This window comes from Aotus nancymaae, unplaced genomic scaffold (assembly GCF_030222135.1).
Source record: "Aotus nancymaae isolate 86718 unplaced genomic scaffold, 86718_ANA_hifiasm-v0.15.2.pri h1tg000059l, whole genome shotgun sequence".
Lineage (NCBI taxonomy): Eukaryota > Metazoa > Chordata > Mammalia > Primates > Aotidae > Aotus > Aotus nancymaae.
In genome coordinates, this window is record NW_026988473.1 from 14217270 (window position 1) to 14233287 (window position 16018).

The following is a 16018-nucleotide window of genomic DNA, read 5'->3' on the forward strand; positions in this document are numbered from 1 at the left end:
TCACATGCAGTGCTACCACTGACCATTCAGTACCAAGGTTTGTGAATTATTTGCTGGGTTTTTTTCACAGAGTTTCACTCTTGTTGCACAGGCTGGAGTGCAATGGCGCGATCTCGGCTCACTGCAACCTCTGCCTCCAGGGTTCAGGCGATTCTCCTGCCTCAGCCTCCCGAGTAGCTGGGATTAAAGGCATGCACCACCACACCCAGCTAATTTTGCATTTTTAGTAAAGACGGAGTTTCTCCACGTTGACCAGGCTGGCCTGGAACTCCTGACCTCAGGTGATCCTCCCACCTCAGCCTCCCAAAGTGCTGGGATTACAGGCGTGAGCCACCGCACCCAACCAGTTATTTGCTTTTTTAAAAGAATAAGTTTGATCAGGCACAGTGGCTCACGCCTGTAATTCCAACGCTTTGGGAGGACAAGGTGGGCGGATCACATGAGGCCAGGAGACCAGCCTGGCCAACATGGTGAAACCCCATCTCTACTAAAAATATAAAAATTAGCTGGGTGTGGTGATGCATGCATGTAGTCCCAGCTACTCAGGAAGCTGAGTCACAAGAATTTTTGAACCCAGGAGGCAGAGGTTGTAGTGAGCTGAGATTTTGCCATTGCACTCCAGCTTAGGTGACAGAGTGAGACTCTGTCTCAAAAAAAAAAAAAAAATTAGCTAGACATGGTGGCGCATGCTTATAGTCCTAGCTACTTGGGAGACTGAGGTAGGAGGATTGATTGAGCCTGAAAGGTCAAGGCTGCAGTGAGCTGTAATCCTGCCACTGCACCCCAGCCTGGGTGACAGAGCAAGACCCTGTATAAAAAAAAAAAAAAAAAGTGGGCAGGGGGGTTTGAGGTCAGGTACAGTAGCTCACGCCTGTAATCCCAGCACTTTGGGAGACTGAGGTGGGAGGATCATCACTTGAGGCCAGGAGGTCGAGGCCAGCCTAAGCAACATAGCAAGATCCTGTCTCTACAAAAAATTTTAAAACTTGGCTGGATGTGGTAACCTGCCCCTGTAGTCCTAGTACTTGGGAGGCTGAGGTGGTAGAATCACTTGAGTTCAGGAGTTTAAGGTTAAAAGGTTTTGTACAATAGTAGCTGATTCTCAGGTGATAGGGTGCAAAATGGACCCTCCTTGTGTGAAACACTACCCTATGGTTAACAGTGCTATTAATGAAGTCTCACTGTGTGATACTGGGGAATCTCCACAGAGCACAGCTGGTGACAAGAGCACAAATTTTGAAGTCTGTCTTGCCTCACTGTTTAATATTCTGTGAGTCATCTGACCACCCTGAGACTAAGTTTTTGCATCTAAAATATTGAGATGATAATATCTACATCCTAAGGTTCATGAATTTGTGTGAAAGTACAAAGCACCTGGCATATCATAGGCACTTTGTAAATTAGTCACTTTTCCCCCTTTGAATCATTTTTCCTTCTTTGAATTATGTTTTGCCTGCCTTCTTGTGTGAGATTATCATAATGAATTAACATATATAAATAAGCAAATAGGCCGGGCGCAGTGGCTCATGCCTGTAATCCCAGTACTTTGGGAGGCCGAGGCGGGTGGATCACGAGGTCAAGAAATCGAGACCATCCTGGTCAACATGGTGAAACCCCGTCTCTACTAAAAATACAAAAAATTAGCTGGGCATGGTGGCGCGTGCCTGTAATCCCAGCTACTTAGGAGGCTGAGGCAGGAGAATTGCCTGAACCTAGGAGGCGGAGGTTGCGGTGAGCCAAGATCACGCCATTGCACTCCAGCCTGGGTAACAAGAGTGAAACTCTGTCTCAAAAAACAAACAAACAAAAAAAAGAAGCAAATAATGCATATTCATTATAATCATACTTGTTCACGTGGAAAATTTACTGAAGATATGTTCATTTATTTTAGACAAATTTCAATAGAAGAGACAAAGACACCCCCCTGGACCCATCAATGACCACCCTGATTCTGCCTAAGAATAAAGAGAAAATGCAGGTACTTTACCTAGTATACTGTATATACTTATTGGCCAGCTATTAATTTTAATTAGTTCTCAAGTGTATTATGTGATTTGGAGGGGTGGTGATCCACAGTCCAGTTTTACCTTCTCAGATTTATTCTGCTCAGGTGAACATCTAAGGCATTTTGCACCCTCAGGCTATAGTTACCACTGACCATTCAGTACCAAGATTTGTGAAATACTTGCTTTTTTAAAAGACTAAGTTTTAGGCCAGGCACGGTGGCTCATGCCTGTAATCCCAGCACTTTGAGAAGCCAAGGTGGGTGGATCATTTGGGGTCAGGAGCTTGAGACTACCCTGGCCAACATGGAGAAACCCTGTCTCTACTAGCCAGGCATGGTGGCACATGGCTGTAGTCCCAGCTATTTGAGAGGCTGAGGCAGGAGAATTGCTTGTACCCAGGAGGCGGATGTTGTGGTGAGCCGAGATCACAGCATTGCACTCCATCCTGGGCAACAAGAGCAAAACTCCATCTCAAAAAAAAAAAAAAAAACTTAGTAAGTCTAGGCTGGGCTTGGTGGCTCACATCTGTAATCCCAGCACTTTAAGAGGCTGAGGTGAGTGGATCACCTGAGGTCAGGAGTTTGAGACCAGCCTGGCCAACATGGCCAAACCCCATCTAGACTAAAAATGCAAAAATTGGCTGGGTGTGATGGTACACACTAGTAATCCCAGCTACTTGGGAGGCTGAGGCAGGAGAATCGCTTGAACCCAGGAGGCAGAGGTTGCAATGAGCTGAGGTTGTGCCACTGCACTTTAGCCTGGGCAGCAGAGTGAGACTCTGTCTCAAAAATAAATAAATAAATAAATATGAAAAATAAAAAGAATAAGTTTGAATGAATTCATATTTATCCATATAATAACATTTGTCATACTCATTTGCATTCCCTGAAAGGGAGGAAAAAAGAGGTGGAGAAACAGCCAGTAAGCTGTTGTTTCTAATAGCCCAGAGTATGTTTACAGGATGGTTTTATTCACATGTGTCTGGGTGAAACCCAGGTTGAGAATCAGTGGATTGAGTTAGGTGTACTAGATAAAGAATGGATGGTTCTCCCAATGGACTGAGTCCCTGCTGTCTTTCCAAGTCTCTTACTTGGGAATTCTTGCACTGATGCTCTCATTTACCTATCAGTGTCAGCTACTGTCTACGATGGGCAGGGCCCTTAAAAGACACGAAGATAAGATCCTCTAGGAGTGACAAGACTGATAGTCCAGTCACCATAGTATAACAGAAAATGAAGAGCAGTGAAAAGATGGGCTTAAATAAAGTCAAATTAAAGAGTTTCAGTCCTGACAAACTAATAAATAATGAGCTTGTCCTCTTTCTTCACTTAGTATTCATTGCTGGAAGCCTATGAGTAGCAAAAACCATATCCCGGAACTGCAACATACTAATTAGGTTGTAACATATAACCATGAATTCAATTAAATCCAGTGTAGTGGATGAATGTCATCCAAACCTTTATCTCTACTTCATTTTCTTAATTTTTTTTTTTTTTCTTTTGAGACAGGGACTTGCTCTATCGCTAGGCTGGAGTGCAGTGGCACAATTTCGGCTCACTGTAGCCTCCACCTGCTGGGCTCAAGATTCTCCTGCCTCGTATTTTCTTTCTGGTGTGATATTTGTGTAACAGAAATGTGGGTATTTAACTTCTATAACGTGTCAGATAAACAGAATTGAAGAAAATGAGGCAGTCTGCTACCTTCATAGACCGTTTTTCTAATGTTTCTAGACAGCTTATAAAATGCAGTCTTTCTGCTTCTTGGGGCAATTAAAATATTGCCCATGTTGGCCAGGTGTGGTGGCTCATGCCTGTAATTCCAGCACTTTGGGAGGCTGAGGCTGGAGTATCACTTGACATCAGGAGTTTGAGGGCAGCCTGGGCAATATGGTGAAACCTCGTCTCTACTAAAAATACAAAAAAAAAAAAAATAGCCAGGCATGGTGGCACATGCCTATAGTCCCAGCTACTCAGGAGGCTGAGGCAGGAGAATTGCTTGAACCCAGGTGGCAGAGATTGCAGTGAGCTGAGATTGCACCATTGCACTCCAGCTTGGGTGACAGAGCAAGACTCCGTCTCAAAAAAAAAAAAAGTGTTGCTCATGTTGACTGTGATTTGGCTGAGGATCAGGACAAATGCTCAGTTCACCTCTGTTCTATAATAGTGTCAACTACTTTGATATTTGGGGAAGAAATGCAAATACTTCTCACCAACTCCTTGTAAAGCCAATCCCAAACCTAACTACATCTTTAGAAATGGCGAAATAAAGTGAATTCAACTTTTTAAAAATCTTATTTGCACAGAATAAGAAGCCAGGCTTTACAGTATCACGCTCTCCAAAGAGAACCATGAACTCCAGCCAGGAGCCAGCTCCAGGTGTGAAGCCAAACTGGCCAAGGAGCAGATATCCTGCCACAAAGAGAGGCTGCGTGGCCATGGCAGCATACCCATCCTTGCACATATACACATACCCGTAGGTGAGCCTGGGCTATGCCACACAGGCACTTCTCGGGGTGTTGGAGATTAGACACATTTTGTAATGGGGGGGATGTGTGATTGGGAACTGCATTTCCTAGTGGTGTACTGTGTTGTGTACTCATCATGCACTGACCTTACACTTTGTACTTACATTCTGTGTTGTGATCAAGATGCATACCTCATGAATTCAACTGTTTTTTCATAAAGTAAAATTTCATTATGATGTGTAAAAATGCTTTATCAGGAACTGAAGTGTGCTCTCATGGCACACCTTGTGGCAGCACAGATATTCCTCATTTTAACCAATAGCTATTCTCTCTAAAATTATGTACAAATCAATTTTTAAAAATCAAACTCTGTGTTAAACACATTTTGGGAAAGTGCTATATTAAAAAAAAAGTCTTGTGTCAAAGCTTTCCAGTGATGAATGGTCAGTCTGACTGCTATATGTCAGGTTTGCTCAGAATGAGGTATTCCTACATGGAAATAACAATGCATGTATTATTCACAATTTAATGTTGCATATCTTATGTTCAAGGTTTTGTAAATTTTTTAACCTGCTGATTAAAATTCTTTCTCTCTATAACTCTATCAAGACAGTTGAAGGTGAGCAAAAAAAAAAAAAGAAAATTCTTTCTCTCTAACCAGTTGTTTCCTTTGATTGGCTAACTGCATAATTTTATGTGAACAGATATTTTATATCCACCTTTTCTTTCCAATAGTCCCTCCTGAGCACCAAGCATAGTCTGCCAGCTACAGCCTGTCATGTCAACACGCTGGAGTCATTTAGAGGAGGGTCACTCCAGCTCATGCCAGGTTTTCTATCACATGGGATTGAAAGTTTTCTAGCACATTTTTTTTTTTTTTTTTTTTTGAGACGGAGTTTCGCTCTTGATACCCAGGCTGGAGTGCAATGGCGCGATCTCGGCTCACCGCAACCTCCGCCTCCTGGGTTCAGGCAATTCTCCTTCCTCAGCCTCCTGAGTAGCTGGGATTACAGGCACGCGCCACCATGCCCAGCTAATTTTTTTGTATTAGTAGAGACGGGGTTTCACCATGTTGACCAGGATGGTCTCGATCTCCTGACCTCGTGATCCACCCGCCTCGGCCTCCCAAAGTGCTGGGATTACAGGCTTGAGCCACCGCGCCCGGCCTCTAGCACATTTTTCATTATCACTTTTAAACTTTCAGCCACCTGGATTACTAGTGATTAGAACCACATGACAACACAAATTTTATTGCAATCCTAGTGTTTGAGTATTTAAAAAGTATTTTAGAACAGTTTTAGCTTTACAGAAAAATGAGCAGAGAGTACAGAGAGTTCCTAGATGCAGCTACCCTCAATGCGTGAGTCTTTTTAAGGGAAATGTCAGCCCATGCTCTTTACACAGGGGGTTTGCAAATGGCCTTCTTCAATGCCACACCTTACTTCCTAAAACTATTAGTCAGCATTTTAAGTATCCAGAAAGCAGCCAAAACTCCACTTACTATCCCTAAAAGGATATCTTTAAAAGACTAATCGCAAAAGCAAACCTTGTTTGAAAGTTGTTCAGAAATTCAGCCCGGTGCGGTGGCTCATGCCTTTGGGGGGCCAAGGCGAGTGGATCCCTTGAGGCCAGGAGTTCAAAACCAGCCTGCCCTACATGGCAAAACCCCATCTCTAGTAAAAATACAAAAATTAGCGGGGCATGGTGGCATGTGCCTGTAATCCCAGCTAATCGGGAGGCTGAGGCAGGAGAATAGCTTGAACCCAGGAGGCGGAGGTTGCAGTGAGCCGCCAGGCCTGTGAACATGGTTTCTTAAGAAGCCTTACTCTTTGGACCACAGGGCCTAATGAAGGTCCTGTCACCATCTGGTGGCAGCATATCTGTCTGTTTTTGGAGAGCTGACAACACCTCTTGAAACTGAGATAGGCCAGGATGGTGGCTCATGCCTGTAATCCCAGCACTTTGCGGGGCTGAGGCAGATAGATCCCTTGAGCCCAGGAATATTAGACCAGCCTGGGCAATGTGGTGAAACCCTGTCTCTAACAAAAAAAAAAATACATAAATTAGCTGGGTATGGTGGCACATGCCTGTAGTCCCAGCTACCCTGGAGGCCGGGGTGGGAGGATCGTTTTAGCTCAGGAGGCAGAGGTTGCAGTGAGCTGAGATCGTATCACTGTACTCCAGCCTGGGTGACAGAGTGAGACTCTGTCTTAAAAAAAAAAAGATGCATTGAGCAGTGACTGACTTAGGAACTATGGAGAATGCATGCAGTGATGCATAAGATTTCACTCCTGTCCCTGTGCTTAAAATCTGGATGGAGAACAAAGACTAGTAGGCAAAACAAACCAGTCAGACATTTTGGTAGGTTCAGAACATTGTAGTGGGTTAAAGAGCCACCAACATGAGATTTAAAACACCTGAGTTTGAATCCCACGCAGGCTGGGGTCAGGGAGGCATGAGGCAGTTGCTTAACAACTCTTAGGCAACCTTACTTAGTCCTTAAGTAAGGTCAGGACTTTCACTTCCTGACCTTAAAAGTGAAGTGCTAGGCCAGGTGCGATGGCTTACGCCTGCAATCCCAGCACTTTAGAAGGCAGAGGTGGGTGGATCACAAGGTCAGGAGATCGAGACCATCCTGGCCAACATGGTGAAACCCTGTCTCTACTAAAAATACAAAAAAATGGTGCTGGGTGCGGTAGTTCACGCCTATAGTCCCAGCACTTTGGGAGGCCGAGGCGGGTGGATCACAAGGTCAAGAGATCGAGACCATCCTGGTCAACATGGTGAAACCCCGTCTCTACTAAAAAATACAAAAATTAGCTGGGCATGGTGGCACAGGCCTGTAGTCCCAGCTACTTGGGAGGCTGAGGCAGGAGAACTGCTTGAACCCAGGAGGCGGAGGTTGCAGTGAGCCGAGATCGCGCCATTGCACTCCAGCCTGGGTAACAAGAGCAAAACTCCGTCTCAAAAAAAAAAAAAAAAATTAGCTGGGCATGGTGGCACACGCCTGTAGTCCCAGCTACTTGGGAGGCTGAGACAGGAGAATTGCTTGAACTCAGGAGGTGGAGACTGCAGTGAGCTGAGATCACACCACTTCACTCCAGCCTGGGCTACAGTATGAGACTGTCTCAAAAAAAAAAAAGTGCCTTTCCAGGTGAAATGATCTCCAAGTTCCCTTCATTTGAGCACTACTCTTAGCTATTGACCATACATTGCAATAATGTGCTTTAAACAGTTTCCCTCTCCAGCCTGTACCAGCGAGGTCTTCTCTCCCTCAATCTCTGGTCTTTGGGGAAACACGATCTCTTTGGTTGCTCTGAGTACGGTTCCTCTCATCTGTCACTAACCCATTTTGATATAAGCCATCTCTCTTCATAGCCCCCTGAACTGCCTATTCCTAGATTATTGGATTTAGTGACCAGAAATCCATGAATAAACCCCTTCACAGGTCCAGTCATTCCTCTTTCTCTTGGCTTCATTTCTTCCCCAATTCAGCCCAGACTCCAGGGTTCATGACGTCAACCACTCTCTTGCCAGCACCCCAGTGTCCTCACCCTCTGTCCTTCTGCCACATCCACCTGGTAGTTTCCCAACTTTGGATCAGCCAGCCATCCCAGCCATCTGTCTTCTCTACTATACACAGGCTGCCAAGATGGCTACAGGAAAACATGCCATTGAGTGGACCTGGGCCAGCACACAATATCTTCTCCAGCCTTGGAAACTTACCTTCTGCTTCTGAAACTGAGGTTCCCGCACCTTTCCCCCTCCATGGCTATTGCATGCCTCCATTTCCAGTCCTGTGCCCCCTCTCTGCTGCCATCTTCCTCCCAGCAAACAGCTATATTCATCGAGAGTGGTTCAGAAGCAAGGCTCCCGTGAGGCAAGGGTAGGAAGGAAGATAACTGCAAACAAATTCTGAATTCTTTTGGTAGGTTTGTTTATGTAATAGCATTGGCAAATCAATTCTGAAACTATTTAGATGTATTATATGCTTGAACAAATGAATAAATGTGTTGATGTTGCTAAAACCCAAGAACTTGTGATTTCTTTCTTTCTTTTTTTTTTTTTTTGAGATGGAGTTTCGCTCTTGTTGCCCAGGCTGAAGTGCAGTGGCATGATCTCGGCTCACTGCTACCTCTGCCTCCCAGGTTCAAGTGATTCTCCTGCCTCAGTCTCCCAAGCAGCTGGGATTACAGGTGCCTGCCACCATGCCGGGCTAACTTTTTTTGGTTTTTTTTTTTGGTATTTTTAGTAGAGATGGGGATTCATCATGTTGTCCAGGCTGGTCTCAAACTCCTGACCTTAGATGATCCACCTGCTTCAGCCTCCCAAAGTCCTGGGATTGTAGGCGTGAGCTACTGCACCTGGCCAGAACTCATGATTTCTAAAACAGGTATATGTCTGAACATACACATGTATGTATACACAAGTATATATGTGCATGTGTGTATGCATATTCATATATGTAGGTAATGTGTGTATGTGTATTCAGCTCTGTCTGCTAAAAAGGCCTAAAATCAAATATACCCCATTAGCAATCAGTACATTTTGCACTGAGAACTTGGTCTCTAATACATTCCTCACTAAAAGGAATCAGGGTTCATTGGGGCAATGAAGATATGAGATGAGGAGCCTGAAACATTGTGTTATGTCAAAAAGTAAAGTACTGGAGGCATGTCACGGGATAAAGGAACCAACTTGAAGGAGCTCCCACTGGCCAAATCTGGGATATTAGGCACCAAAATGATTAAGAACATTAATAAATTATAACCCAATGGAAAAATTAGGAATCCTGAGTTCCTATCAGTGGGAGAGACAGGAAGAGGGCTCCTGTTTAGGAAGAGTGAAGCTGAGGTTAGTAGTGAATGTAGAAGGAGTGCTGCAATTGGGAATTCATTATTTTGCAATTACTGTAGTAAAATGGATCAGGCAAGAAGTACCTATGCGTGAAAAAATTAGGAGGAATTTAGGAGCAAGATATTTGCATGGTTTTAAAGTGTCTCCACTCAGATTCCTTATTAGTTGGAAGGGAAAAAGTAGTGACTATATAATGGGGCAACTAGACTCTGCCTTAACCATCTGATTGGTTCTGTGCCTTCTGATGTAAAGCCTGAGACGAACACATCACTTAAGTAGTAGTCTGGTTGGAAATGCATACCTTGAATCTAAAAAAAAATCAGGCCGGGTGCAGTGGCTCATGCCTGTAATCCCAGCATTTTGGGAGGCCGAGGTGGGCGGATCATGAGGTCAGGAATTCGAGACCAGCCTGGCCAATATGGTGAAACCCTGTCTCTACGAAAAATACAAACAAAATTAGCCAGGTGTGGTGGCGTGCGCCTGTAGTCCCAGCCACTCGAAAGGCTGAGGCAGAAGAATTGCTTGAACCCAGGAGGCAGAGGTTGCAGTGAGCCAAGATTGCACCACTACACTCCAGCCTGGGTGACAGAGTGAGACTCTGTCTCAAAAAAAAAAAAAAAAGAAAGAAAGAAAAAGAAAGTCAGACAAAACCAAAATAAGGAACATTCTACCAAAAAGAATCTAGACTCTGGCATCAGGATGCTTGGGTTCCAAGGCTGAATCCATAGCTTTATGACCTTAGGCAAGTTCCCTCTCAAAGATTCAGTTTCTTCATCTGTAAAACAGGAATATGAACAAGACCCACTTTTCAGGATTGTTGGGAGGACTGGACAAGAAAATGTACATAATGCACTTAGTAGAGTGCTCCCAGGTTCAAGTGATACACAGAGAAAGCACTCGGAAGTGGTGAGCTGGCACTACTCCTGTCCACACTTACTTCCTTTCCTTTGTTCTGTTTTTTTGAGAGTCTTGCTCTGTCTCCCAGGCTGGAGTGCAGTGGTACCACCTGGGTTCACTGCATCTTCCGCCTCCCAGGTTCAAGTGATTCTCGTGCCTCAGCCTCCCAAATAGCTGGGATTAAGGCATGTGCCACCACGTCCGGTTAATTTTTGTATATTTTGTAGAGAAGTTTTTACCACGTTGGCCGGTCTGATCTTGAACTCCTAGCCTCAAGTGGTCCACCCACCTCAGCCTCCCAAAGTGCTGGGATTACAGGTGTGAGCCACTGCGCCTGGCTTCTTTTCTTTGTTCTTGGAGAAAGAAAAGTGCCTAACTGTGGGTTTAAGGCTAATCTCTCCACCTTATGCTTCAATTCAGTGTCTCTACTTTATCCTCCCAAACTTTCTGTATTGCTTTATCCCCTCTTGTCTTTCTCCCTCTCTTCCAGCAACTTTGCTGTAGCCTCAAAACATGCCAAGCTTCCCCCATATTTAAAGAAAGAATATCCACGTCAGGCATGGTAGCTCATGCCTGTAATCCCAGCACTTTGGGAGGCCGAGGGGGGGGCTGACTGCCTGAGGTCAGGAGTTCGAGACCAGCCTGACCAACATGGAGAAACCCTGTCTATACTAAAAATACAAAATTACCTGGGCATGGTGGCGCATACCTGTAATCCCAGCTACTCAGAAGGCTGAAGTAGGAGAATCGCTTGAACCTGGGAGGTGGAGGTTGTGGTGAGCTGAGATCGCGCCATTGCACTCCAGCCTGGGCAACAGGGCAATACTCTGTCTCAATTTTTTTTTCTTTTTTTTTTTTTTTTAAAGAAGAAAAAATGGGAGGGCCGGGCGCGGTGGCTCATGCCTGTAATTCCAGCACTTTGGGAGGCCGAGGCGGGTGGATCACGAGGTCAAGAGATCGAGACCATCCTGGTCAACATGGTGAAACCCCGTCTCTACTAAAAATACAAAAATTAGCTGGGCTTGGTGGCATGCACCCGTAGCCCCAGCTACTCGGGAGGCGGAGGCAGGAGAATCGCTTAAACCCAGGAGGCAGAGGTTGCGGTGAGCCGAGATCGCGCCATTGCACTCCAGCCTGGGTAACAAGAGCGAAACTCCGTCTCAAAAAAAAAAAGAAGAAGAAGAAGGAAAAATGGGGCTGGTCCAAACTCAGATGTACTTGACTGGGTGTGGTGGCTCACACCTGTAATTCCAACACTTTGGGAGGCCAGGAGTTCAAACCAGCCAGGGTAACATAGCTAAACACTATCTCTAAAAAAAAAAATTTTTTTGAGACAGTCTCACTCTCTTTCCCAGGCTGGAGTGCAGTGGCGCAGTCTCGGCTCACTGCAACCTCCGCCTCCTGGGTTCAAGCGATTCTCCTGCCTCAGCCTCCCGAGTAGCTGGGATTACAGGCACATGCCACCACACCTGGCTAATTTTTTTTTTTTAAAGACAGAGTCTCGCTCTGTCGCCAGGCGTCAGGCTGGAGTGCAGTGGTGTGAGCTCAGCTCACTACAGCCTCCGCCTCCCAGGTTCAAGCAGTGCTCCTGCCTCAGCCTCCCAAGTAGCTGGGACTACAGGCGCACGCCACTACATCCAGCTAATTTTTGTATTTTTTAGTAGAGATGGGATTTCACCATGTTGGCCAGGATGGTCTCGATCTCTTGACCTCATGATCCGCCTGCCTCAGCCTCCCAAAGTGCTGGGATTACAGGTGTGAGCCACTGCGCCCAGCTCCCCTAAACCTTTTTTTTTTTAAGACAGTTTCATGCTGTCACCCAGGCTGGAGGGCAGTGGCCTGATCTCGGCTCACTGCAACCTCCACCTCCCAGGTTCAACTGATTGTCTGGGACTACAAGTGTGTGCTGGGACTACAAGTGTGTGCCACCTCGCCCAGCCTGTTTTCCTAAACTATTAAATCTGGTCTCCCAGCCTCCAGTTTTGCGAACCCTGGCCTTTCTTTGATAGAGTGGCTAAGGTGACCCTAATTAAAAATCAAATCTGTGACAGGCGCAGTGGTTTACGCCTATAATCCCAGCACTTTGGGAGGCCGAGGCGGGTGGATCACGAGGTCAAGAGATCAAGACCATCCTGGTCAACAAGGTGAAACCCTGTCTCTACTAAAAAATACAAAAATTAGCTGGGCATGGTGGCGCAGGCCTGTAGTCCCAGCTACTCGGGAGGCTGAGGCAGGAGAATTGCTTGAACCCAGGAGGCGGAGGTTGCGGTTAGCTGAGATCGCGCCATTGCACTCCAGCCTGGGTAACAAGAGCAAAACTCGGTCTCAAAAAAAAAAAAAAAATCAAATCTAAGGCCAGGTGCTGTGGCGGATCACGAGGTCAGGAGTTCGAGACCAGCCTGGACAATACAGTGAAACCCCATCTCTACTACAAATACAAAAATTAACCAGGTGTGGTGCCCACACCAATTCCACCTATTCAGGAGGCTGAGGCAAGAGAATCACTGGAACCTGGGAGGCAGAAGTTGCAGTGAGCCAAGATCGTGCCACTGCACACCAGCCTGGGCAACAGAGGAGTGAGCTGAGATCATGCCACTGCACTCCAACCTAGGTGACAGAGCAAGACTCCATCTCATAAAAAAAAAAAAAATCCCCTTGCTAAATAGTCTCTCTGACTCAGCTTTATGTTTCTAGATTCAGTTAGAGTCAACTTGTTTCTTATAACTTTTTTTTTTTTTTTTGAGATGGAGTTTTAGTCTTGTTGCCCAGGCGGGAGTGCAATGGCATGATCTTGGCTTACTGCAACCTCCGCCTCCCGGGTTCAAGCAATTTTCCTGCCTCAGCCTCTGAGTAGCTGGGATTACAGGCATGCACCACCACACCCAGCTAATTTTTGTATTTTTAGTAGAGACGGGGTTTCTCCATGCGTCAGGCTGGTCTTGAACTCTGACGTCAGGTGATCTGCCTGCCTCGGCCTCCCAAAATGCTGGGATTACAGGCGTGAGCCACCATGCCTAGCTGTTTCTTATAACTTTAAGGCTATCATTTGATATTGTGTGTGTGTATGTGTGTGCTGGCTTGGGTAGGCATGTTATTTCCTGACTGTGAAGTATACATTACTACACATATTTGTCTAAGGTTCAAAGTGGTAATGTGCTCTGCCTCAGGACACATAGTTAATAACGGGCAGAGGTGGGATTTGGACCAGGTCCATTGGGCCTCAAAACTCATGCGCCTTCTGCTGTATAAATTGACTACTAATATCACCTGGCACTGTGCTGAGTATAGGACAATTTTAATTAAAACCAGCATCTGGGCCAGGCACAGTGGCTCACACCTGTAATCCTAGCACTTGGGGAGGCTGAAGCAAGTGGATCACTCTGTGGTCAGGAGTTCGAGACCAACCTGGCCAACATGGCAAAACACTATTTCTTTTTTTTTTTTTTTTTTTTTTTTTTTTTTTTGAGGCGGAGTTTCGCTCGTTACCCAGGCTGGAGTGCAATGGCGCGATCACGGCTCACCGCAACCTCCGCCTCCTGGGTTCAGGCAATTCTCCTGCCTCAGCCTCCTGAGTAGCTGGGATTACAGGCACGCGCCACCATGCCCAGCTAATTTTTTGTATTAGTAGAGACGGGGTTTCACCATGTTGACCAGGACGGTCTCGATCTCTTGACCTCGTGATCCACCCGTCTCGGCCTCCCAAAGTGCTGGGATTACAGGCTTGAGCCACCGCACCCGGCCGCAAAACACTATTTCTACTAAAAATACAAAAAATTAGCCAGGCATGGTGTCAGGCGCCTGTAATCCCAAATAAAAATACAGAAACAAAAAAAAAAAATACAAGTGCTGGTTTTACTTATTTATTTTTGAGATGAAGTCTTGTTCTGTCACCCAGGCTGGAGTGCAGTGGCACAATCTTGGCTCACTGCAACCTGCACCTCCCGGGTTCAAGCAATTGTCCTGCCTCAGCCTCCCAAGTAGTTGCTATTACAGACACCCACCACCATGCCCAGCTAATTTTTGTATTTTTAGTAGAGACAGGGTTTCACCCTGTTGGTTAGTCTGGTCTTGAACTCCTGACCTCAGGTGATCCACCTGCCTTGGCCTCCCAAAGTGCTGGGATTACAGGTGTGATCCACCGCACCTGGCCAATATAGTTTTTTAAAAAAACCCTTTCCTATGTACAATTTCACTTAATGCTCATAATAACCCAGAGAGGTACATAGTAAGTAGTGTTAGATTTAGATACAAAAACTGGAAGTCAAAGAAGTTAAAATGACAAACAAATGCAGTGGAAAAGTCAGCATGCAAATCCAAGTCTTTTCCCAGTAGTACTTCACTCAGCTCCAAGCTCTGATTCATCAAATGTTTGATAGAATGCTTGAGCTGGGACCGGGCGCGGTGGCTCATGCCTGTAATCCCAGCACTTTGGGAGGCTGAGGTGGGCAGATCATGAGGTCAGGAGATTGAGACCATCCTGGCCAACATGGTGAAACCCTGTGTCTACTAAAAATATAAAAATTAGCTGGGCATGGTGGTGTGCGCCTGTAATCCCAGCTATTCAGGAGCCTGAGGCAGGAGAATTGCTTGAACCAGGGAGTCAGGTTGCAGTGAGCCAAGATTGTGCCACTGCACTCCAGCCTGGTGACAGAATGAAACTCCATCTGAAAATAATAATAATAAAATAAATAATTAAAAAGAACATGTGAGCTGGGGCTGAAGGAGCAGGGAAAATGCCTTTTTCATTTTTGCCTCTGATAGCCTGTAGACTGGAAAGCACTGAATTATTTGTTCGCTTGTGCAATATTTATTGAGCACCTCGTATGTGCTGGACATTGAAAACTCAACCGTGAACAAAAGCTGTCATGGTTCCTGAACTCATGGAGCTTCCATTCCAGTGGAGGAGACATAATTTCAGTGATAATGCTATGGAGCAGGGCGATATGGGAGAAAATAAGGGGGAGCTGGCTGGATGTGGTGGCTCAAGCCTGTAATCCCAGCACTTTGGGAGGCCAAGGTGGGCACATCACAAGGTCAGGAGTTTGAGACCAGCCTGGCCAACATGGCGAAACCCCATCTCTACTAAACATACAAAAATTAATTGGGTGTGGTGGCGCACGTCTGTAATACCAGCTACTCGGGAGGCTGAGGCAGGAGAATCGCTTGAACCTGGGAGGTGGAGGTTGCGGTTACCCGAGATCAACACCACTACACTCCAGCCTGGGTGGCAGAGCAAGACTCCGTCTCAAAAAAAAAAAAAAAAAAAAGAGAGAAAAGAACAGGGAGGTAATTTTAGAATGGTCAGAGAAGATATTTCTGAGAAGATAACATTAATTAAACAAATAAATGAATGAAGAGCAACTCGCTAGCGGATTAATGATTCGCTATCAGCCACTAGACTGTTAGGGCTCTGATGCTGAATATCTTCTGAACCCTATGTTGATGATGCCCAAAGGGCAAGTGCAGAGATGAAGCATAACGAAGAATCCTTTTCAATTCTTTTCAGTCCTCTGACCTTGCCTTTGCCGTCAGGGTCACACTCCCCCACTGCCACTCCCATTCTGTTTCCGGACACTTGGGGCCAGCGCATGTGCAAGAGAAACCGTCATTTTTGGCGAAGAACGAGCCCCCGGCAGAACGCATGCGCTTGCGTCCCATAAGCCCCGCCCCGACCCCAGCGCCCCATCGCGAGCGCCTGCCGTTTTTCTGGGCAGGGCGGAGGGCGGGAACTGGGCGGGGAGGCGTGCGCCGGTGCGTGCGTGCGCGCTCGTTCTGGGCGGGCCAGTGAAACCGG

The 16018-nt window shown here is 46.0% G+C and overlaps 1 protein-coding gene across 5 annotated transcripts in view; it reads left to right on the plus strand.

Moving 5' to 3' along the window:
- AGBL2 (AGBL carboxypeptidase 2) overlaps positions 1-5127 on the plus strand; it is a 48038-nt gene extending 42911 nt beyond the window's left edge. For all 5 annotated transcript variants that reach the window (XM_064364885.1, XM_064364884.1, XM_064364886.1 and 2 more), the window contains 2 exons: positions 1892-1978; positions 4309-5127. In XM_064364885.1, coding sequence (XP_064220955.1) covers positions 1892-1978; positions 4309-4482 — 261 coding nt within the window. In that variant the 3' untranslated portion in view covers positions 4483-5127. The remainder of the gene's footprint in view (positions 1-1891; positions 1979-4308) is intronic.
- Positions 5128-16018: the final 10891 nt, after the last annotated feature.